The sequence below is a fragment of the Natrix helvetica genome, assembly GCF_964273705.1.
Source record: "Natrix helvetica genome assembly, chromosome: 3".
NCBI lineage: Eukaryota > Metazoa > Chordata > Lepidosauria > Squamata > Natricidae > Natrix > Natrix helvetica.
In genome coordinates this window covers 25,692,207-25,717,723 of record NC_138549.1, presented here as the reverse complement: position 1 = coordinate 25,717,723, position 25,517 = coordinate 25,692,207, and the positions used below count along the sequence as shown (strand labels likewise).

Genomic DNA, 25,517 nt, shown 5'->3' with positions numbered 1-25,517 from the left:
GTACTTCCTTGGTAACTAAATTGCTCTTTCGCATTTTCATAATTTTATTAAAATCATTTTGCTCCAAGCTCCAAGCTAATCTGAAAAAATCAAGGAAAAAAGAGTTCAATTAGTCAAACCCAACGTAAGTACCTCAAACTAAACTTATTTTCTTGACTCACTTCAGGGGCCAGAATATTGCAGATCATACTAATTGCAACCAGCCAATCAATCTATGGGCGATGTCCTTGAATCAGCACAGTCCAAACAGTGTTCTGAAAATAATCACAGAAGTTTTAATTATGCTTGTAAACTTATCATAAAGGGTAATTATTACAACACAATACAATACCTGTCAAGATAAACATAATTCTAGATGGATGTGACACATGGGGCTAAAGACTGAAAAATGTTGCACTGACTTATTTTCTTCCCTAACTATAATTGATGATGGAGGAAAGATACATTCACAGACATCTGATAGAGCAAGTTAGTGTCCTCATTATAAATATAAATATAAAAACTCAACAGTTTCAGCCTTTTCAGAAGAAAAGTCTATATTGTTTCCCACTGATTGTCTTGGCTTCTATTTTCAGGATTCATCCTGCTCTTTTAGCAATTGGTCTTGATTACGGGACTTGATCATGGAACTTGGTAATGATCGTGGATTTAAATTTTTGTCTATCATGAACTCTACTGGCTGATATTAAACCATGTTCCTTTCTCAGACTAATCGGAGCAATTAGATACAAATTTATTAAATGATAACATGGATAGGAGAAAGATGCATCACTCTGAACAGCTTGGAAAGAAGGTAAAATAAACATAATAAAAGGTAAAGGTTCCCTTCGCACATATGTGCTAGTCATTCCTGACTCTAGGTGGCAGTGCTCATCTCCGTTTCAAAGCCGAAGAGCCAGTGCTGTCCGAAGACATCTCTGTGTCGTGGCCGGCATAAATAAATGCCAAAGGCACATGGAACATTGTCACCTTCCTACCAAAGTGGTCCCTATTTTCTACTTGCATTTTTATATTCTTTCGAACTGCTAGGTTGACAGAAGCTGGGACAAGTAATGGGAGCTCACTCCGTTATGTAGGGATTCAAACCGCTGAACTGCCGACCTTTCTGATCGACAAGCTCAGCGTCTTAGCCACCGAGCCATTGCGTCCCATAAAAAACCAAACATAATACATAAATAATACATAATCCAAAAAAATATCTCCTTCATATGCTAAAGGCCACTACAACTAACATTTCAAGTCTAAATTAATAATAAAATGAACTTGGGTAGCTAAATTTCAACAGATTAGTGTGGACAAATGTTAATTCAAATCAGATATTTATGTTACGTACCTTGAAGAGTATTCAGAAGCTGGTGCAAAATGCAGGGGCGCTGGCAGTTATGTGTGTCCTAAAACAGCATGTAGTATGCTTCTGCTCCACAAGCTGCATTGGTGGCCAGTCTGCTTCCAAGGTCCAATTCAAAATGGTGGTTTTGATCTTTAAAGTCTTTCATAGCGTGGGACCAAGTTATTTGCAGAATTACCTCTCCTGAATTACACCAGCTTGTCCCATCAGATCTAGCAAGAGAGATGCTGTGGTTCGTTTCTCAAGGAAGTATACTTGGCATGTTAAACTCCATGGCACAGGACCTAGTTACTTGCGGGATCGCATCCTCCCACATACATCCCTGCGGCCAATCCGCTCTCACAGGGAGGGGCTTCTCCAGGTGCCGTCCACTAGGCAATGCCAGCGGGCGGTGCCAAGGAGTAGGGCCTTCTCTGTGATGGGCCCAACCCTCTGGAATGACCTCCCCCCCGATATCAGAACCACCACAGACTTCCGCTCCTTCCGACAAAAATTGAAGACACACCTGTTTCGATTAGCTGGCCTGGCATAATTATAATTGTGACAACTGTTACCTCCTGGAAACATATTTTTACCTGGTTATTTATAGGGTACGGTTTTAAACTTAACTGATTTTAGGGTTTTTAGAACCATATTTATATTCTTCCGTACAGTTCTTTTAAATTTTTAACCTCCTCCTTATGTGTATTTATATCTGTATTTATATTGTATTTGATACTTGTTGTTTGTTGTGTGGACTGTACACCGCCCCGAGTCCTTTTCGGGAGAGGGGGCGGTCTAGAAATTCGAAGAAAATAAAAAAACAAAATAAAAAAACAGGGATTGCAGTCACATGAGGCACTAACTTTTCTTCAACCAATTTCATTTTCATAGCACTAATTAATCTTCTAGCCAAAGTAATTAATTACATATTAATTTACTTTGTTCAGATAAAGTCGCATTTTAATGAATGGTTTAAATTCTGCCTTAGTATATATTACCTCCACTAGTTTATTGCTGGGCTTTTTTGCTGAGGGGAAGAGATAGTGGCAATGAATATTGGGTCTTAATCAACTGAAATTGTCCCACCTCCCCTGAAGGAAGCTTGAGTCTGGGATAAGTGTCCCCCTCATAAATAAGATTATGTAAATGCCCAAACTTAAGAAATGGTTACCTTCCCTTTTGTATGGGAAAATTAAGTAGTATCCAGATTCTTTTTTAAAAATAGAGAAGTTTGTTCCTTGCAGCTGTATGCATTTAGCTGGTGCAAAGCTTTGTGTACCTAATATCTTGAATTCAACAAATGTTTTTTTCCCCTTAGCAGTGTGCTTGCAACTCTCTAGATTGTTCTACAAAGCACTTTGATGTGTGCAATATAAAAGCCTTTCTGCATTTTATTACACATTATCCAACTGACAATTTACAAGGTTGATTCCTGCCTATACTTGTATAGCCATTTGCATCTGTATTGATTGTTTAAAGGATGAAGGAAGTGTCTTCGTAAGGAAAGAAAAAAATCAGTTTATTATGCATTTTTTTAAAAAATCACAAATTGGAAAGGTTTTTGATGAGTTTGAAATATGGAAAATGCCATGTTGTTTAAGAAGGATTTCATATTCCTCAACTGAAGTGAAGCTAGAGCTTTTGTAAAGAAAACCTTTCATCTTAAATAGGCAGCGCCCCCCCACAACATAATTACCCTAATTTGTATTCTGCTGTAGAATAGAACATTTCTTTTTAAACAAATTAAGTAACGATTGCCAAGCTTACATGACCAGCATTTTTTCATCGATGCTGTTATCAGTCTCTAGTCTCCTTATTCTTTAGAATCGTATTTCTCATTTTTTCTCTATTATTAGCATGATTTTGGAAAAATTGTGAATATTTAAATATACATTTTTGTGCATTAGATCTACTTTTCTTGGTTAAATGTGTAGTTTTTGTTCATTAGAAAGTATATCTTGCTTTTGTTCATTCCAATAAAACTGGTATCTTTGTGATTAAAACGAGTGCTTAATATAACCTACAGTATAATATCTCCTAATCAGTGATTTATAGTGTTTCCCAACTATTTTGTTCCAATACAGATTGTCCTCGACTTACAACAGTTTGAACTTATGACCATTTTCCACAGTTATGACCGGGCAGAATCCCCATAGTCACATGATTTACATTTGGATGCTTGACAAATGACTCACAGTTATGATGGCTGCTTTGTCCCAAGATCATATGATCACCTTTTGCTTCTGATAAGCAAAGTCAATGGGGAAACCAGATTCACTTCAAACTGTGTTGATTTTGTACATTGTGTTTGAAGAGGACCTTAACATCTAACAGGTTGTGGGGCTGTCCATGATGTGTCCGCAGGTAGCTGGTAAGGCCTATACAGGCACAACATTTCTGCCACATGTCGAGCAGACATGTGTGGGCACCATTGTTGCAGTATTTTCAGCTCTGTCTTTGCGGAGTGCTCACTTCTCTTGCGCTATAGTTGTTCTGTCCTCAGATGTCTGGCAACCTTGGTGGATCAGCGTACACCATGTTGATTGATCTTGTGCCAAGGTTTTCCAGAAGGTGGTGTAGATATCCACATTGAAGGAGGCTTTCAACGTGCCTTTGTATTGCTTCCTTTGTCCCCCGGGCGATTGCTTTCCTTGAGACAGCTCACTATAGAGGAGCTATTTAGGGATGTGATGGTCTGGCATCATTGCAACATGGCCTGCCCAGTGTGTCGTGGCTTTAATCAGCAGGGTGTGAACTGATGGCAGGCCTGCTCTGGAGAGGACTTCTGTGTCTGGCACCTTGTCCTGCCACCGGATCCTCAAAATTCTGCGAAGGCAGGTCATGTGGAAGTGGTTCAATTGCCCAGCGTGCCTCCTGTATACAGTCCAAGTCTCACTGGCATACATCGGGGTAGTTAGCACTACTGCTCGGTAGACTTTAAGCTTTGTAGCAAGGCTTATTCCATGGTGGTCCCACACATTGTTCAGTAATCTGCCAAATGCAGAGCTTGCCTTGGTAATTCTGCAGTCAATTGTCACTGCACGGGAGAGGGTGCTGCCAAGGTATGTAAATTGGTCCACTGATTGCGGCGTTTGTTCCTTCACTATGACCGTGGGCTCTTGGTGTTGGGCTTTTGGAGCTGGCTGATGCAGCACTTCGGTCTTCTTTATGCTATGAGGAGGCTGAAGTTGTTGCTTGCTGCTGCGAATTTGTCCACACTGGCTTGCATTTCCTGCTCTGATCCTGCATTCAGGGCACAGTCATCAGCAAAGAGGAGGTCACGGAACACAGTCTCCTTTATCTTGGTGACAGCCTGGAGTCTTTGCAGATTGAACAGTTTCCCACCAGTCCTGTATCTCAGGCCAACTCCCAAGGAACAGTTCTGGAAAGCGTTTGACAGATGGCTGAAAACATTATGATGAACAAGGTAGGTGCCAACACTCACCCTTGCTTGATGCCATTTGTAGCAGGAAAGGCCTCTGAAGCTTCTCCGTCATCCAGAACATGAGCTGTCATACCGTTGTACCATCAGGATGAATCTATCAGGGCACCCAAACTTCAACATGATGCGCCACAGACCTTTGCAACTGACAATGTCAAAAGCCTTAGTAAGATCCACAAATGTGGTGTACAAGTCACAATTCTGCTCTTGACACTTCTATTGGAGCTGTCAGGGTACAGTCCACAGTGCCATGTTCTTTTTGGAAACTGCACTGTGTCTCAGGTAACAAACTCTGATCCAGGTGGTCAGTCAGGCGGTTCAACATCACTCGTGCAAGGATCTTGCCTGCAATGGAAAGCAGTGATATTCCTCTATGATTATCGCAGACTTGTTGATTCCCTTTCCTCTTGTAGAGGTGTATGATGGACACATCTTTCAGTTCCTGAGGAATGGATCCTTGATTCCAGAAACACTGGAACAGCTGAGTGAGTTTGTTGACAAGCACTGCACTGCCATTCTTATAGACCTTTGCTGGAATCGTGTCAGATCCTTGGGCCTTGCCACTGGACAGCTGGCTGATGGCCTGTAGGGTTTCAGTCTTTGATGGTGGGGCGTCTAGGCTGTGGTTGATATCCACCTGGGACATTCTGTCGATTGCCTTGTTGTTGATGGAAGATGGGCGGTTCAGTATGGATTGGAAGTTCTCAGCCCATCACTGTAGAATCAGAGTCTTCTCAGTGATGAGAGTGGCACCATCTGAGTCCAATAGGTGGGGGGAGCTCCTTGAGGGATGAGGTCTGTACAAGGATCTGAGGACTTCGTAAAACCATTTAGCATTATTTCTATCAGCAAACCTCTTAATTTTATCTGCTTTGGTACTCAACCAGGAGTCCTGCATCTTGCAAAGCTTGCTCTGTATGGTCCTGCGAGTGTTGTTAAAGGCATTTTTCTTAGCTGTTGATGACAGCTCGTTCTGATAAGCACAGTGAAGACGGTGCTTTTCAGCAAGTAGGGCCTTGATCTCTTCATTGTTTTCATCAAACCACTCCTGCTGTTTCCCATGTGAGGGTCCAAGAACCTTTAGTACAGAAGCGTGCGCAATATCCTGAAAGCGTTCGTAGTCTTCTCAGTATTTCCCTCTAATTGCAGCTCTGAGAGTTGGTTGTCAAGATCTTCTGCTAGTGAAACTGCTGTGTTGGGGTTCCACAGTATACCGACATTGATTCATTCAATCACAGCTTTGTTTCCCTGTGGATGTTTCTTTGGCTTGACGTGAAAGCTTAATTTCGAGATGATGAGTCTATGGTCAGTCCAACAGTCAGTGCTCAGCATGGCCTTGGTCACCCTTACATCTTGTTTGCCTTTCCTCTGCACAATAACATAATCAATATGATGCCAGTGCTTGGAGCATGGGTGCATCCAGGACAGTGGTGGAATACGACCGATACGCCCCAGGTACCGTTCCAGTACTGTGCTCTGGAGGGCTCGCCCATCCGCTCTCCTCACCTCTATTTGAGCTGATTGGGGCATTTGCATACGCACATGGAGTGTACAGCACCTGCGCACTGCAATGCTGAATAGCTGGAGCATCGTCGGCAGTGGGTATGCACCTAGTAAACACCTGGCCCTATTGCAGCATACTGGTTGCAACGGGATCCAGAACCCATTACTGATCCAGGATGTCTTTTTGCAAGTGGGCAGGCAAAAGGTGGTATTGGTGATGATCAGATTGTGAGCCGTACATGTCTTCAGTAGTAATAGGCCATTGCTGTTACATTTGCCGATTCCATTTTTTCCAATGATGCCATCCCAGACAGAGTGATCGGATCCTACTCTCATGTTGAAATCATCAAGTAGAATCAGCCTGTTGGTGTGTTTCATGGATGAAAGTAGGGCATTGAGATCTTCATAAAACATGTCCTTTACTTTATACGGATTCATCATTGTGGGTGCATAGGCGCTGATCAGTGTGGCTTGTTTTCCTCTCAGTCGTTGGAGATGCAATGTCATGAGTCGGTCGTTCATGCCCTTTGGAAGATTGGCAAGTTTGTGGACAAGATAATTCTTAAACACAAAGCAAACTAAAGATTCATGGCGTTCATTACTGCTACGTCCACACCAGAAGAATGTATAACCACCTCCTGCTCCTGGGAGCTGACCTTCGTTGGCTAGATGAGTTTCACACAGGGCTGCAATATTGATGTTAAATATTGCTAGCTCTCTGGAGACCAGGGCTGTTCTTCTTTTTGGTCAATTTGCTAAGAGGTTGTCTTGAAGCATACGTACATTCCATGTGCCAATGGTGAGTGGTGTCATCTTATTCTTCTTTGAAGTTTTGTTATTCGACTGCATGAAATGGGATCCCCTCCAGCTGCGGTAAGCTGGCCAGGGTTCTATGAAGCAACTATGTTTAGGGCATCTTTTCTAGCCCCTTCCTCTTACTACGGAGGTAAGCAGTGCAATCCTAAAGAGTGCTGCTCAGTCATTAAGGTAGATGCCGAATCCAGCAGTTGTTTCTGTCAGCAAGAAGATGACCATTAGACCAGAGCCACCCGTGTGCAGGTCCTGCGGTTACAGCTCCCAGTGTAGCCATACCTACTGCTTTGTTGCTTGCCCATCACCACGGGACTTTGAAGGTTCTTGAGAATTGGGGGCTGTCAAGGCTTGCGCATGAATTGGATTAAAGTGAGGGAGTGCGCATAGTCAGCCTCTCTCTCTCTTCCCAGATTCCATCTTGCTCCAATAACAGGACAAGAGTCAAGACAGTTGGAGATGGGCTGGGCGCAGAGGTTGACTAGGGTATCTTTTGTGTCTTAGCATACCACATGACTTGTGGAGACCGCCTTCATGACAGTTGTCTTATTCTAGTAGGTTACATTTACTCAATCTGTCGGAATCTTTCTTCACATGCTTGGGATAGACAAGTCCCTATCTCACTGAAATCAATGACCCAACAGCTACTCTCAAGCTGGTTTCGCCCACATGTCAAAGCTGTTGCCTGGGGTGTGGCTGCTGCACATGCTACAACTACTAGGAGCCACAGGTGAGGGCTGAGTGACAGGTGGGAACCAAAGGTGGATGAGCTGCCATAAAAGCTGACCTAAAATGAGCTGCCCCTACACCAGAATCGCTACCCCTCCCTGAACACCCCACACACCCCAACAACTGTGTTACTAATAAAACAACTTCAGTGATTCACGTATCAAACATGGCAAAAAAGTCATAAAATGGCTCACTTAAAACTCACTTAAGAAATTTCTCACTTAGCAACATAAATTTTGGGGTTAATTGTGGCCATACATTGAGGACTACCTGCATAACAGTGCTGAAGACAGATTTTATAGCTCCACAATAGTATTTGAATAACTACTAAGACTTTATAAAATATTAGTGAGGAATTGGCCTAAATAATATGATAAAAACCTATGCATTATGAACCAGAACGCATTTTAAACAACTAGAGTTGGCTATGGACGCGATGGGTCAGACATGACTTTGCAACTAAGAACAACAACAACAGAGTTGGCTAAAGGAGTTTGCTTCTAATTAAAAGAAAACATACTATGGATGGCTCATTTGGAGCAATTTTATGTTCTGGTCAGTGGTGGGCTTCAATTTATTTTACTACCAGTTCCTTGGTGGGTATAGTGTGGTTTAGTGGGCGTGTCAGGGGAAGGATACTGTAAAATCTCCATTCCCACCCCACTCCAGGGGAAGGTTATTGCAAAATCCCCATTTCCTCCTGATCAGCTGAGACTCGGGAGGCAGAGAATAGATGGGGGCAGGGCCAGTCAGAGATGGTATATACCAGTTCTCCAAAATACTTAAAATTTCCATTACACATCCTCCAGAACTTGTCAGAACCTGCTGAATATCACCTCTGATTCCGGTATCAACATAGATCCTATTTGCATGTTCCCTCAATTCTATTGATTAAACATATGGCATTGCAAGATAGCAAAGGTGAGCATAAGACTTAGAGTACCATCAGAATACAGGTAGGGAAGCATAGCTGGTAAACTGATCCAAGCAGTATTAGCTGTGAAGTATTGTACATACTAGATACAGTTCTCATTGTTTCTAAGGCTATAGTCTTTCCAGATGAAAACTCTTTTAACACAGAGCATCCATTACACAGTTGTTAGGTAGGTTCCAGATGCCTTCCTCAAACATGTTTGGGAAAGGCAATATGCCAGAACAATAAAACACAACATTAGTTTCTTTAGCCACCCAATCTCCAATGCTGCGGTTTCAGGAGATATACTGTATGTGAATTATGGTTTTGCAAGTAATATAGGAAATTATTAGATGGTGTTTATATCATCATACAGGTAGTCTTCCACTTGTGACAATTGAAGCCAGCATTTTTATTGCTAAGCAATACAATTAAGTGAATTTTGCCCCATTTTACGACTTTTGCCACAGTTGTTAAATGAATCACAGCAGTTGTTAAGTGAATCATGCGGTCATTAAATAAGTTTGGCTTATCCTATTGACTTCGCTTGTCAGAAGCTGGCTGGGAAGTTTACAAATGGTGACCACATGACCCAGAGACAATGCAGCTGTCAGAAATACATTGTAGTTGCCAAGCACCTGAATTTTGATCATGTGACCATGGGGATCCTACAATGGTTATTAAGGGTGAAAAACAGTCACAAGTTACTTTTTTCAGCACTGATGTAATTTCAAATGGTCTTTAAATGGATGATAGCAAGGCGAGGATCATTAGTACTGACAAACACTGCAGTTGGTCCTCCCTGTTCCTCTACAATATTTTTTTCTTTTGCTAAAAAGGTTTTTTAGATAATGTTCAGGGACAGCATATTCTTAGAATGATATTTGGATAAAATAAATAGTAAATGAAGTTCAGCAAGCCTGCTCCTTCCTTTCTCCGATCCCCATTAAGCCTACCTCACAAAAATCCTTCAATTTATCTTTTATCAATGCTAAATCTGTGCTCTTATTTATTCCATGTTGATTATAGTTGGCTCAATGTTCTTCTGTAACTGTAGTTTTATTGTTTTCTGTTTATTGAACGCATGAACCTAGAAGATTTTTGTAGACAGTTGGTGGAGAAATATACAGCGAAAGCAAGTAACAATAAAACGTGATTTTAAAATCCGGGTTAATTTCTATGCTTTCCCAAACACTTGCAGCTTATGACTATGTAAATATTTCAATTTACTATGCAATGCAACATTATGTCTTTGGCTACAGCCTCGCTTCTGCTTAAGCCAACTTAACACCCCCCTACTGTTTTCAGTGGAATTTAGGGGCTCTAACTGGAAGCAGAATGGTGTGGACTATAAGGGCTATGGTTGTTGGGAAGATTGGGGTATAATATTTTCCTCCTCCTTTCTATCTTAATTAGCTCCTTCCATGCATAAAGTGCCCCTGTTTCTTTGCAACAGAGGAAAAATGACTTGGATCAGGCAGTTTTCTTCTGCATCAAGCTTTTACTCTACAAACCAGCTGGTTTAAGACATGCTGGTTGAAGCCTCTTTCTCTGTCTCTATAATCCTAGTCAGTTTCCCGTGGCCACAGTGGGGTTCTTCCTTTGATGTTGCTCTGCAGGTGGCAGCCTATGTATAAAATGAGGCCTATAAGCAGAAAGCCCTCTGTGGATCAAATGAAAACAGAGAGAATGCTATTGTGCTTCAGTGTTTTATATACATGGAAGGAACTGATGTCAGTACTGAACTATTTTGTTGTATAATGTATCAAGCCTTTACATAGAAGTCAAAGATAAATAATTTGGCTGCTATCCTGTCTTTATCAACAGATACACCAAGTTCTCACAATTCGTTCCAGCACATCTGGTGAGACAGGTTTAATCAACATTTAGCAAGGCCAGAAGTTAAATTTAGAATATTTGTGGCATTCTTTATTGGCTGATTGGTTTTGAACGGCAAAATATGGCTTTAGAAGACCATTGTTTCTTTTGCTTGCACTGTTGTTGCAATCAAGCTTTTACAGCCAGGGAATGGCTTTTTTTAAAGGGACTGCATAAAAATTATTGATTTTAATTATCCTTACAACGAAAATCTCAACAAGTAATTGGTCTTTAAACTCTGAAGATGAAATTAATCCTCCAAATTGTTCTCCATTCTCTGACCTCGTTCAAGGATATTATAGCACAGCTTTTATAGATAATATATAAATACAGGAAGGTGGTGTAAGTTACTAAAGATAAGTATGTGTGCATGTGTATATATATTAGCCATGCTGGCTCCCTTGGCCAAGAGACAGAGATAAGAACTGCGTCCTAGAGTGGGACAGGACTCGACCGACAGCCTTATCTAGTGTCCATTGTATCATTTTTATTTATTTATTTTATCTGCTTATATAGGGATGGGGATGGGTGGACCAGTGGCTAAGATGCTGAGCTTGTCGATCAGAAAGGTCGGCAGTTTGGTGGTTTGAATCCCTAGCACCACATAACGGAGTGAGCTCCCATTACTTGTTCCAGCTTCTGCCAACCTAGCAGTAAAGCACGTAAAAATTAAAGTAGAAAAATAGGGACCACCTTTAGTGGGAAGGTAACAGCGTTCTGTGCGCCTTCAGCGTTTAGTCATGCCGGCCACATGACCACGGACACGTCTTGGGACAGCACTGGCTCTTCAGCCTTGAAACGGAGATGAGCACCGCCCCCTAGAGTTGGGAGCGACTAGCGCATATGTGCGAAATGAACCTTTAACTTTACCTATCTGCTTATCATCCAATATGGGACTGATGAAAATATGCCCTATCACATCACGGGGGTTAAATGGAAAAGGGCCAAGGCAAGGATGAATAAGCTGGGATGGGAAAAGTATATATGTTACTGTGAAAGACAGAAATTGGTGAATGTCGACATTCACCGGTGAATGTCAACACATACCAAATACGTATACTTATTTATGACTTACACTAAATACCTAACCCTAACCCTAACCCTAACCCTACGTATTTGGTATGTGTTGACATTCACCGGTGAATGTCGACATTCACCAATTTCTGTCTTTCACAGTAACATATATACTGTATATTCCCATGCATATTCTCTAATGAAGCTGGACTTAGCCTCTGTATACTTTTTTTTCTGTGTGATGTTACTGAGGCCATTTTTAGTCCAGCACAGCTGAGGAAAAATTAGCTACGTATGCTAAAGGAACTTAGCACTCTTTCTACAAGCAGGGTGGTAAAATTGGCCTGTGGCTCAGAATGATGAACATGCTCTAATGCTGACTGTGGTGGCTACAATTTCCTAAAACATGCTTGTTATCTCACAAGGGATTGTAATCTACAGTAAAATAAAACTGTGGTCTAAAATTCAGTTTTATGTAATTCAAAAATATAGGTTGTCCTTGACTTACAAGAGTCGTTTAGTGATCATTTGAAATTATGACACTGAAAACCATTTTTCGCACTTATGAAAAATGCAGCATCCCCACAGTCACATGATCAAAATTTGGATGCATGTGACAGTTGCAATGTCCCAGGGCCACGTGACCCTTTCTTTGTGACCTTTTGGCAAGCAAAGTCAATGGGGAATCCAGATTCACTTTGCAACCTTGTTACTAATGTAGCCACTGCAGTGATTCACTTAATACCTGTTGCAATAAAGGGGCAAAAACTCACTTAACAACTGACTCACTTAACATTCAGAAATTTGGGGCTAAGTATAGTCGTAAATCAAGGACTACCTGTATGTCTTCAAATGAATTGAGATTAAAGGGTTGAGAGTCTAGGCTAGGGAGCCTAGATTTACAGTGTGCCACAGCAAGATTTGCTAACATAACAAAACCTATTCTCACCAGTCGAGGAGCTCCTGATCTCTGCTACTTCCAAGTTCATCCCTAACAATCACATAAGATAGGAGGTTCCCTAGGAACCTTCAGATTATTTTGAAAAATAAATCTCAAATTCTCGAAATTGGCTTACTCAATGATAGATTCACACATGATTTGGTTAGTGTAGATATTGCAGACAAGAATGAAGCCAATTATTACTGTATAGAGCATCTGCCTATAATAATATACGGCAAAGAGAACCTAACAATAACTCAGTGCTTCAGGGTTTAAATTTCAGACTTTTTCCTTGTCACTTGAATTAATTGATATTTTACTGCTCTCTTCAAGATCATATGGTTTTCACTAGTTGGGAAACAGCTATCTTGTTCCTGCTAAACCAGCTGAATTTGGAATAGATTCAAATCATGCCTTGCATCCAAATGATAATTCAGGAATAAAATAACAAGTTATAAGAGGAAGAGAAACAATTACTTTGATGGAAGGGAGAAACATGAATAGGGGATTAACAGGAAATAACCTGTTTCATAATTAACTTCAGGAAAGTTGCTATTCTGCTTATAAACTTCACCTTTCAATATTTTCTATACATGCCTTTATATATTAAAATGTACAGAATATATTGGAAAATTGGAAGGGTTGTCATTGGTTGATTACTGTTTTAGAGTGTGTCAGTTAAATATTTTTTTCTCATTCATCAAAACTGATAGGCATTCCTTTCTCTTTTTTTAGGCTTACATTTATCTTTCTATTATTTTTGCCCTTGATAGGACTTGATAGTAGGTTAACTAGAGTACAATTCCATGGGGGTCAGTCTGCTTGCCCTTTAAAAAATATTGACATAACATAAGCTCAGGATACCACGTGCTGAGAAAGTGGCTTACTGCTTGATTGCTGTTTGCATTGCAGGCATTAACCTTTAAGTGACTCTGAAATCTATTTACTATGGAAAAAGCACTTTACCTTCAGTGTGTAAAATAAAGATCAGAGCTTGTGCAGATATGGAATATTTTCTTTTGTTATTTTTCCTTAGCAGTCAACCCAGTGCTCTTCCATTTAGTGCATGAGTATCCAGATGTGGATATGACTGCAAATAATCTGGCAGGTGGAGAAATTTATCAAGGTCAGCCATGTGAGACATTTTGAGTTTTCACATCTTATCCTTGAGGTGTCTAAAGCACTGGTGTAATCTGCATCTAATTGGCTTTTGGAGCATTGTTCTTAAGCAATTTTCTGTCATAAAAGGTAGGTGTTCTTAATGTAATACTTGGGTGATTCGAGAATGCAAATGAGGGGAACAAGGGTTCCTTGAGGCATGTAATTCCCCCACCTCAATACTGCTGAATGTCACTTTGATTAAATATAATTTTTATTTATTGTAGTCTGTTTCTGTTTATTATCAAACTGTATGGGAGCAGTAATACTGAAATAAACAAGGACTGAGCGTGAATGCATAAAACCATGTGTAATAAATAATACTGCCTTAGAAAGGAAGATACAGTGAAATAGAAAGACAATGAATAGGAGAGGTTTTATTTAAACCACTAAATATACCTGCTACTAAAAATCTTCCAACAAGCAGCAGTAATTAGGATATACAGATTTTGATGGTTCCAGAATAAAATGTCCAGGAGGACTTTAGAGCTTTCTAAATGTTATATCCCCATGATGGTGAACCAATGGCAGGCGTGCCAGAGGTGGCATGTAGCATCCTCTCTGATGGCATGTGAGCCGTTGTGCACCTCCCGCCGACCAGCTGGTCTACAGCTCTCTGTTGCGCATGCATGGGGGCGGGCTGTGTGCAGCGGGGTTGCACGCACTGCATTTTGGAGGTTCAGGCGCACCCGTGCTTTGGGCATTCTGACAGGAAAAGGTTAGCCATCACTGTTATATCCCCTCCCAAATTATGACATTCTGGAAGGGATTTGCTGGTTTCTGGAAATAAATCCTCAAATTGAAATTGTGCAAGATATTCGAAAGATGGTTTAGGTCATTTTTTTCGTACATTATATCTATGGAACAGATTCAGAGGAAATATTGAACTCTTTCAGAATGGCACAAGCAGGTGAAAAACAGAACATTCCAGAATTCACTAGAATGTTCTGTCCCTAGTTTAACGAAATGTTTATATCCTTAAAAAGTAAATCTAGATGCTAACCAAACCTTTCCATCTCACGTGAACCATTTTTCTCTAATACATACAGTCTTCTGTGAAATATAGGAACTATGCATAGAAATGTGACACTTTTGGATTTTTTAAAAAAATTATCAGGTCATGTTGTTACAAACATTTCCTGCAACGGAGGCTGTTGCAAGTCTGTTTTGTCTACAAATCCAAACTAGTGTAAAAAAATATGAGCAGCAGAGCTTTGACTTTATATAAGCAGCAGCACTGGAATAAAACCTGAGAGTTGATGGGGTTGTCTAAAACATATGAAGAACGGTTGCAGGAACTGGGTATGTTTAGCTTAAGAGAAAGAAGGACTAGGGGAGACATGATAGCATTATTCCAATATCTCAGAGGTTGCCACAAAGAAGAGGGAGTCAAACTATTCTCCAAAGCACCTGAGGGTAGAACAAGAAGCAATGGGTGGAAACTAATCAAGGAGAGAAGCAATTTAGAACTGAGGAGGAATTTCCTGACAGTGAGAACAATTAATCAGTGGAACAGCTTGCCTCCAGAAGTTGTGAATGCCCCAACACTGGAAGTCTTTAAGAAGATGTTGGATAGCTATTTGTCTGAAACGGTATAGGGTTTCCTGCCTAGGCAGGGGGTTGGACTAGAAGACCTCCAAGGTCCCTTCCAACTCTACTATTGTATTGTATTGTATTGTATTGTATTGTCTCATTCTTCAGAACCTATAGGGCTCATTTCCCCACCTTCCTGATGAAGTGGTCCAGTGAACCTGGGTAGTGGCCTTCCTTCCTTCCTTCCTTCCTCATAAATTACGATATAGCCAATAGGCTGCAGGAAGGAGATAATGTTCGGAGACAGATGGACAACCTTCATATTTGGGTGGAAGTTTTCTGGGTAAGGTGGGTAACCTGGGGCATTATGTTTCACTCACAGCAATACCTCTCTACTTCTGGGATGACATGGTAGAAAAACCAGTTTCCAAAATGAGAGGGGTGGCCCAAGCTTTCTTGTTAGCCTTTAACACAAGAAGCGCTCTTTCAGATAAGAGCTTGTGGTTTCTTGGACTGGACTAGCAGCAGTTTTAGACTCAGATTACTAGAAACACTGATGCCTGATATCACAGCTTATCCTTCACAGTTTTGAAGTCTGGCATTGTCTTCTTGCTGATATGGGTTCTGTCTGGCATTTTCTTCCCATAAAGTGCTATTTTATCCATACTAAGTATTTGCTGGGCAAATAATCACCACTCTCAATGATCTCCTTGAAGGTTTCCAGGAACTCCTCGGCTGCTGCATCCTTGTTCTGCACTCATCACATCTCCACTCACTTTCACATTGTGCATATTCCCATGAAGTTTGAAATGCAGGAACCATCCATTACTTGTGAGAATAATGTTCTTGCTAAACTTTCTCCAACCTTCTGTTTCAAGTCATGAAACAAACTTGTAGCCGTCTCATGGATCAGCATTAGGTTAAGTGGCATGTACTGCTGATGTTGTTTGATCCATCTGCTGAGCAGTGTTTCCATCCCTTCCATCCCTTTTTTTCTCTTGCTTATTATGGACTGCATAGGCACTGAACTTTTCACATGTTCTGTGATTTTCTCTTTGTTTTTAATGATTATTCATGCCAAAGAAGCATGCCATGTTTATTCTCGTCAATATGCCACCTTCCTCTGCACTGTGAATGCATTCTAACTTTGAATATTTGCACTGGAAGAAAGGCTTGGAAATTTGCTTTTAATGCCTGTACGACTCATCTTATGATATACTGGTCAAAAATTGGCAAGCTTTAAAGACATTCTGCTGGATTTGTAGAATGCCCTAAATTTGTAAACTGTGATTTACAAATCGCAAGGGCTCTACAAGACGACCAAATAAATTCCCTCCCAGTTTAGTGTGCATGAACCAACTGATTGGCTTTCTGGAAGGGCTCAAAGACATGGCTTTGCCATCTGGCCTGGGAATTTGGTAGTGGGTGTATAGCCTACAGAATGGCTGTACTCTTCCTGAGAGTGATTGTAGATTATGATCTTTTACAGTCTTAATCATTGTTTTAATGACCTTGTGTTTTAAATGTTGGTTATTTTTACATTGTTTTCATGTACTCTGTAAGACACTCAGAGTCGTGAAAGATGATAGTCAAGACACATAAATAAATACAAGTAGTCCTCAACTTACGACTACAATTCAGCCCATAACGTCTGTTGCTAAGTGAAACATTTGTTAAGTGTATTTTTCTCCATGTTACAGCTTCCTCCCCCCTGAATTATTGCAGTTATTACGTGAGTAATACGGTTATTAAGTGAATCTGGCTTCCCCATTGATTTTGCTTGTCAGGTCACAAAAGGTGATCACATGACCCTGGGACATTGCAACTATCATAAATATGAGTCAGTTGCCAAGCATCCGCATTTTGATCATGTGACCACAGAGATGCTGCAACAGTGGTAAGTGTGAAAAACGGTTGTAAGACACTTTTTCAGGGCCATTGTAACTGAATGGTCACTAAATGAATTGTTGTAAATCAAGGATTACCTGTAACTCAGATTAATAATAAAAAACATATATGTCATTAGGATTGCTGCCTTTAAAAAAAACCCTGACCAATTGCCACTTTCATTTTATACCATGTATCATTGACAGAGAGCTGTATTGGATCAAGTTGTGCTTAAAAATCTGATTCTCTAAACACATCCAATGACTTTCGATCCTCTTACCAAGAAATTTCCTCGAAGGGCATTAGATCAAGAACAAGCCAGTGGTGGGATGCAAAATCTTTTACTACCGGTTCTGTGGGCATGGCAGAGGAAGGATACTGTAAAATCTCCATTTCCTCCCTATCAGCTGGGACTCGGGAGGCAAAGAATAGATGGGAGCAGGACCAGTCAGTTAACAGTAACAGAGTTGGAAGGGACCTTGGAGGTCATTTAGTCCAACCCTTTGCTCACGCAGGAGACCTATACTAGAAGTTCGAACCGCCAAACTTTCTGATCGACAACTTCAGAGTCTTAGTTACTGAGCCACCTAGCAAGGCTAGGTGGTATTTACCGGTTCTCCGAACTACTCAAAATTTCCGCTACTGGTTCTCCAGAACTGGTCAGAACCTGCTGAACACCACCTCTGGAACAAGCCAACATACTTGGGAGGAAAGTGATTTTTCAACACACAGTGTTGCAGGGAAAGCATCTCAATCAGTTCCATCCATCCGAACAGAGCTGGAAGGGACCTTAGAGGTCTTCTAGTCCAACCCTGGACTAGAACCCAACTCCTGCTCAACCAGGGGACCCTGTACCATTTCAGACAGTCCAGTCTTTTCTTAAAAAACCTCCACCTACAATCTTCCTCATCCCTCATGGTACCTAGACTTCTAACCTCCCACTCCACATTTCTAAAGTCAAGGGAATGGCGTTTCCATCCCTTAGGGCAGTGGGTCACCAACCAGTGGTCTGTACACCACTTCGGGTCCGTGAGAAAATTTTGGTGGCCGGCAGAAAAATTATTTGCATTTTTTAAATATTGCACTAAATACTATTTAACTTTTTTTTAAAAAAATCATATGAGTTGTCCGTGGGGATTTAAAATTATGAATTTTGTAGTCCCTGAGGTCCGAAAGGCAGGTGACCCTGGCCTTAGGGCTTCCATCCATGGCTTTTACTCCCTATCAGTGGATTTTAGGCCCAGCTGCACAGTACACTGACTGACCACAGGGCTCTTCTCGTGACCTCTCACGGACCAAGGTCACCGCAGTCCTGTCTTCCCTACGCGGGCCGCCGCCTCCACGCGCCCGAGGCTTGTCCGCGGAAAAGCCTGCCAAGCCTCCGCCGCCTGCTTCAAGCGAGGCGCGAGCCGAAGGGGCGGGGCGTGGGCGTGTGGGCGCCGCCGGGAAGGGGCGCGTCTGATTGGTCGAGGGAGCGCGAGGTGAAAGGGCGGCCTAGGCACCGAGGACAGAATTGCGGCCGAGCATGATGGCGGCGGCGGCGGCGGCCTCTCTGTGCCGGGGCAGCGCTTGGCAACAGTGGCGATACAGGCATCTGGAGCGGCTCTTCGTGTCGCCAACGGTGAGGCGGCTAGCGGGCGGTTGGCTGCTACCTACTTAGGGAGTATATCGCCCGCCACAGCGGGGCGGGAGCAGGCAAGCAGGCAGGCGTTCTCCCCGCAGAGCAGCTTAAGGCGCTGGAGACCAGAGCGCCGGTCTTTCTCCGGCTCACGTTTGGGACAAGGCTGCGTTTGCTGCGCCAAGAGCTGTCTGGAGGGAGCGGGTGGATAGACGTGCATATGAACCCGGCAGATGGGACGCCTGTCTGCGTGGGTCTTCTCTTGCCTGACGGTTTGCAACTGCTCTGTTCGACTGTCTGGCTTTTGGGGACTACAAATCCAACCTGGAAACAGGCGTTCTGGGTGTGGCGGATGGGATCTGAAGCTGCACTAGACTGCAAGGCGGAATGGTACTACGGTATATGCACAGGTTCCTGCAGAGGGAGGAAGGAGTGCATTGAATAAATTGCTCGGGAGAGGCTTATCTGTACCTGGTTTTTCCGGCTTGGTCTTGAGGTTAGTGCTGGCTAAACGTCGCCGCTGTTCCTCTGTTCTTGTGGTGATAACATACATGAAAGGACGTGATGCATGGCAGCTGAATCGGATAAAATCATGCAGGAGAGAAGAAGTATGTTTAGGTAGAGTTATGGAAGTTTAGATTTCTATCATAATGAATATAATCTAATTTACACTTTATTTAACAGCATTTATTACTGAAATCAGTGCTATTGTTGGTATAGACACACTGGGACATACATCCATACATCCATACACATACATACTTTCATTAATCAAGTTGATTCCAAAAGTGATCTGGGGAAAGCTACTTTGCCTGTTATCGCTCTGAATGGTCCTATTTTTTTTTTTGGGGGGGGGGGGGCAGGAAACCTTTTGTAGAGGTAAACAAGGAACAGTCTGAACAGTCTTCCAAAAAGCCAGGGTCAGGCAGATACAATCTGTCCTTTGTAATTTTTAACTGGGTTCTTAATGAATAGTAATCACTTCTCTTCTATTTGTTCCTTATTGGCTACACTGAAATCTGTAAAGTCTGTTTCTGGTGTTTTAAATAATTTATGCATAGTCTGGTTCTAAAATGATTTTCAGAAACACATCTCAGTGATGCTCTTGCTCTAAAGCATTTGTTGTATTCACTTGGTGAAATTTGTCTTTAAATAATTAATTGACTAGATGTATTTTTAATAGAACTAAGGGATTAAAATGACAGGTTAATACAGTTCAATTGTTTTTCAGGATCTATCTTACACAAAGAAAAAGTTAATCTTGTTATGTTAATCAGATTCTGATATATGTGCTAACATGTTGTTGCTTCAGTATTGATGATACTGTATATGTTGATCTTTCATATTTTCCACAAAGATTTATATCCTTTTAAAACTGATCTGATATGCTTTGGACTGAAACCTTCTTCCCAGGTTGTACAGAAAGACTGGTTTTATTCCACATTGGTTAAAAACAGTTCACAAATGCTGAAGACTAGAGATCATACAACAATAACATTAAGAAAATATATTCATTAAAATGCCCAATAATTAAACTAAGTGACTGTGTTTGATTGTGGTAATATATACAATGAATTTTTCAGTATGAGATAAATAATAGAGAAGTTAATTTAAACATGCACATTTGTTAACTCTAGCAATAGCAGGTTTCTTTTTGGTTTTGATTGAATTGATTAATTGATTGTTTCTAGTGTTCTTTATATGTTGATTATGATAGTCTGTTTTTATTATATTTTTTGATTTGATTTAAGATGGGAGGTATGCTGCTCCAAAGTTTACAATTGAAGAGGCCTAAAAGCCTAATAAAATAAATATATAAATGAATAAAACAGAACTAATACAATGTATTATAATGAATAATATAATATAATGAATAATTATAATAAAAAAGGATCTGGGAAAACCATATTATAAGCAATAATCCAGAATATTTTATTATATTGTTTAAAATACTTCCTTGTCCATCCTAATTTAAATTCTGACAAAGAACATGTATCAGCAATCTGTTGCTGAAAATCAAATGTAGATTTTTCTTTCTAAAGATATTTTTATGATTATTCTTTTGGCTTTGTTTACTGTTCTGGGAACAATCATTTCTAAGGAAATGCCCTGTTTAACCTAGAAGAATATTTCAAGTTGAAGAGAATAAATGTATGAAAATAAATATGTTTTAGTTGTTAATTCCACTTAAGATATTGTAAACAATTTGACAAATTAATGGTACATTTCTTGAGAAATGGTCAGGCACTTAAATATCTTTTTTAAAGGTTCAGCTTACATGTGATAATGCTGTTATACATTTTCCAGATTTCAATTTACATCATTTTTTTTGGATCTGATTAGTGATCTATAAGTTATTATCTGTCATCCTTGAAACTCTTGCAAGTACTTGGTTCTAATTATAGATTTCAAAACTGAAAAGAACCCCTCTATTTAAAATTGCAGGTGAAACTTTTTGGGGTGGTATATGCATAATAAATTGGATAGTTGATTTTAATAGGTTAATTGCAAACAACATGTTTAAGGTATTTAAATAATTGCAAAGTAATACAATTTACCTAAAATAGAAGGATGGCAATATATGGGAAATATTGTAGAGAAGATAATAGGCCTGTAAATTAAAGGGCTCTGGAAGAAGCAGATTATCTGGAGCATTTTCAGTCAGGTTTCAGGCCTTGAACAGTACAGAGATTAACTGTGCTTGTGGTGACTAGATGACCAGTATGGAGGTGGTGTGACTCTCTTGTTCCTGCTTGATCACTAGTTAATCTTTGATATAATCAATTATGGTATCCTCTTCCAACTTCTTGGATTGAAAGCAGGGGCACAATATTTCCATGCTTCTCCTTTTTTGAGGTTATTTCCAGTGAGTAAGAGAGAAGAGATGGACTCCAAGAGCCTTTTTTCATGGTTTCTTCAGAGTTCAACACTCCCAGTTCCTATTTAATATCTGTATAAGGCTTCTGGTTAAGATAATCTATGGACATAAGCTCAGGCATTATCAATTTGCAGACACTGTATCTTGTATCTTACGTATTTTGACCTCTAGCCAACCAAGTGATGCTATTGAGAATCTGATTGTCTGGAGGTTATTAATATGTGAATAGAAAAGAATGTTCATTTATTTAATGTATGGCATATCATACATGGATCATAGTAATATTTTACCTAGATTAATAAAACATAAAATATGCTTTTGAGAAGGATCTGTATTCAGATATCAATCTCTAGGCCATCTAACCACTGATGCACAGCATCATTTACATGAAAAAAATATTGGGCCTGTATATGCTGTCAGGTTACAGTTGGTCACAATGTGTTCTACAGTTTGACATGGGTTCTCAGCGCCGTATTATGCCCCGTTTATACAGTGACTCCCAACAGATGACATGTGAGGAGTGAATCCTATTTAGATTGTCCATTCCTGGCATGGTAGTTCAAATCCTGGTACCTTTTTTGTGGGGACATTTATGTCTTCCTATGTCTGGATGTTCAGCAACCCATTTGGCTTTCCACTGGGAATTGATGCCCAGTCTGTCAATTACACATGGTCTAACTATACTAAATTTATACTCCATAAACTGTGTGGCCCATAGTCAGTTTAATGCTAAAAGGAAAAGAAAAGCATGTATTGTAATTATAATATAGTTAGACCATGCATAATTGACAGACTGGATTTTATCGTGGATTTTAACTATTACATTATTTTATACTGGAATTTTAAATTGTATATTTACTGTTTTTATTTGTTCTGGTCTCTAGTCTAGTCTATGACTGTAATAAATTGAATTGAACCGAATTGATGTCAAAGTTGTTGAGCAGATGTTGTGCAAGTGCCAGTGGAAGCTTCCTGGATTTGAACCTGGATTTGATAAATGAGGAGGGTTGGTATGTACTGGTAAGAATGAGTTGTTCATAATTTTCCTGTATTCTCTCACTAGTGCACGTTGCCTTTGTAAGGTATTATAGATAGGCAAGACAAACCAACTGTACAGATACAGACTAGGTGAAATTTGGCTTGATGCCAGTAACTGTGAGAGGGATCTTGGAGTCCAGATGGACAGCTGCTTAGAAAGGAGCCAGCAGTGTGCTGCAGCTGCCAAAAAAGCCAATCCAATTCTTCTCTGCATTAATAGAGGGATAGAATCAAGATCACATGATATTCTAGTACTGCTTTAGAAAGCCTTAGTAAGACCACACTTGGAATACTGCATCCAGTTCTGGTCACCACAATATTAAAGAGACATTAAATCTCTGGAAAAGTGTGCAGAGAAGAGCAACAAAGATGATTAGAGGGCTTGAGTCTAAAACATGAAGAACAGTTGCAGAAATTGAGTATGTCTAGTTTAGTGAAAAGAAGGACTAGCTGAGATATGATAGCAGTGTTCCAATAGTTGAGGGGCTGCCACAAAGATGAGGGGGTCAAACTATTTTCCAAAGCACCAGAAAGCAAGACAAGAAACAATGGCTGAAAATTAATCAAGGTGAGAATCAGCTTAGAACTAAGGAGAAATTCCCTGACAGTGAGAACAATCAACCAGTGGAATTGCTTGTCTTCTATAGTAGGTGCCCCATCACTGGAGGCTTTCAAGAAGAGACTGGACAGCTTTGTCTGAAATAGTAGGGTCCTTTGCTTGAACTGTGGTGTTGAACTGGATGACCTCCGAGGTCTCTTCCAACTCTCTAGTCTTGTATTCTCTTATGTTCTTTCCTTTCCTTTCCTCTCCTCTCCTCTCTTCTATTAGATTCCATTCACTTATGATCCCCATGATGTCACTGACTCTGGCATCTAGTATGGCAGCTGCCATACAGTGGCATATTTTGCTGCGGAGTAGACCAGCTCTAGTGCTGATGACCTGAAAGTGGCAGCTAAAGTTCCCCATTTAGTTCTGCATAATTTCTGGAGTATGTTGTTTCTAACATTATTTTTGCCACCATATTCACTAGATTTATCTTATAGGAGAGAGTCTGGCCCAATGTTACTACAAGGTACTTTGCGTGGAGTTATATGGAAGTAAGTTGTTTAAGTAGACCTTTAGAGCTTCACATGCAACTTTGTTAAGGTGGAAGCATATAGTTACCATTCTTGCTGGTGCTAGGAGTAAGCCTCGGATTATTCCTAGTGTCAGAATTACTATTCCTCAGACAGGAACAGATTCAGATTCAACCATAGGAAGTTTGAATAGTTGTTGGTTCCTGGGTCTTCAGTTTTCAGGGAATGTTTCATTTTAACTCTTGATAGGATTGGATTTTCCCAGATGGAACTCATATGTAATTTGAAGCTCTTCCTCTACTTATGGCTTTTGCTTAAATAGCAGGTGGCAGACTCCAGGAGAACTTTTGCAAAGATGCAGTGTGTTCACCAATTATATCTTTTCCTGAATTGGGAAGTTTTATGCCTCGGGTTATTTTGCATTTGTGCAAATAACTTGTAAGCTACATCTGGTTCAAGATGTGACAGTGTAGGTGTTTACAGGCACAATTTACTTGGTAACATGTCTGCTCTGTAAGCTGCCAGTTGGCTTCCATTGTTCTGATTATCATAGATTATTATAGATAGCTTTCAAAAACTCAGGGTTTGCTGGACCGGCTTTCTCCATTTCTATCCACTGTCCTGATAGGTCTAATAAATCGGGCATGCTCCAGGGTACATCTTTAAAATGATATACTGTAATTTTTCTGTGGCTGTCCTTGCCTCTGGCTGGACACCAAGAGACTTCTAGTTCTAGTCTTGCCTTAGGCATGAAAAATTGTCTGGGTGACTTCTTAGGTCTGTGTTTGTAGTTAGGCTGTATTGTTTAGGGTTTTCTTAAATGTGTAATTTTAATCAAATAGTATGATATTTTACAAGTTTTATTCTGTTCCCCCATTTTATTTCTGTTTCTATTTGAGAAAATTAGTCATATTTATTCTTTAATACCTTCAATACCTTTTTGAATAAAAATATAAAGTTATAATGTATTTCTTTCCCCAAATATACAGAGGAACTCTATTTAATTTACCTTTCACGTGCATCAAAGTAGATGTCTGAATTTGAGAAACTTTCCTGAAAATCCCTATACCGAGATCAATGAAAAGATAAGAATATAAAATAAAGACAATCCTTTATTTATCAAAATTACTAATGAAACTTTATGATATTGGCAAATGTTCTTCTAGTTTAGACCAGGTAACAGACTTGAGCATTAACGAAATGAGATTAGGAATAGAAATTCCTATAAAACCTTATATACACTATAGGTACAAAATATTTATATGCTATACTGTCCAGTTCCGAAAATTAAATTATACAAGTGACAAGTTCTAATGCTAGATTAATGGGAAAGAGGAAGGAGGGTATACTTGGATTTGATCTTGATATTCATTTAAATAAGAGAGCACACAATGATCAAATATAGTTTAGGTTCTGAGCAAAATATGTAAAAATATACTTTAAAAAGTCCAAGAAAGATTTCAAACATTTCAAAATATGTAAGTTCAGATGAATCTGATTACTCTTCGTGCTAGGTAGTAAAATGTGAACAATAATATTTTCTTCAATTCAATGACACATTGAAATTCTTTAATTAAAAAACATAAGTTGTATCATAGAAAAATAAGTAAATTTCTGGAAATATTTCACTGTGTATAATGCTCTGTTGAAAGTAGCAATACAAAAATGGTGACAGTATGAAGAACGATAGCTTAAACCATCTTTTTCAGTGAAATTCCATTTTAAGAAATATTTTCCTGATATACAAATGTAAAGCACAACTGGATTAG

The 25,517-nt window shown here is 40.0% G+C and overlaps 1 protein-coding gene across 2 annotated transcripts in view; it reads left to right on the top strand.

Annotated features, from left to right (window-relative positions):
- Positions 1-18,620: 18,620 nt before the first annotated feature.
- PCCA (propionyl-CoA carboxylase subunit alpha) overlaps positions 18,621-25,517 on the top strand; it is a 239,420-nt gene continuing 232,523 nt past the window's right edge. The window contains exon 1 of one of the 2 annotated variants that reach the window (XM_081946260.1): positions 18,621-18,758. In XM_081946260.1, coding sequence (XP_081802386.1) covers positions 18,663-18,758 — 96 coding nt within the window. In that variant the 5' untranslated portion in view covers positions 18,621-18,662. Of the gene's footprint in view, positions 18,759-19,232; positions 19,252-25,517 lie in introns of those variants that run through there. The other variant, XM_081946261.1, reaches the window with a different exon arrangement.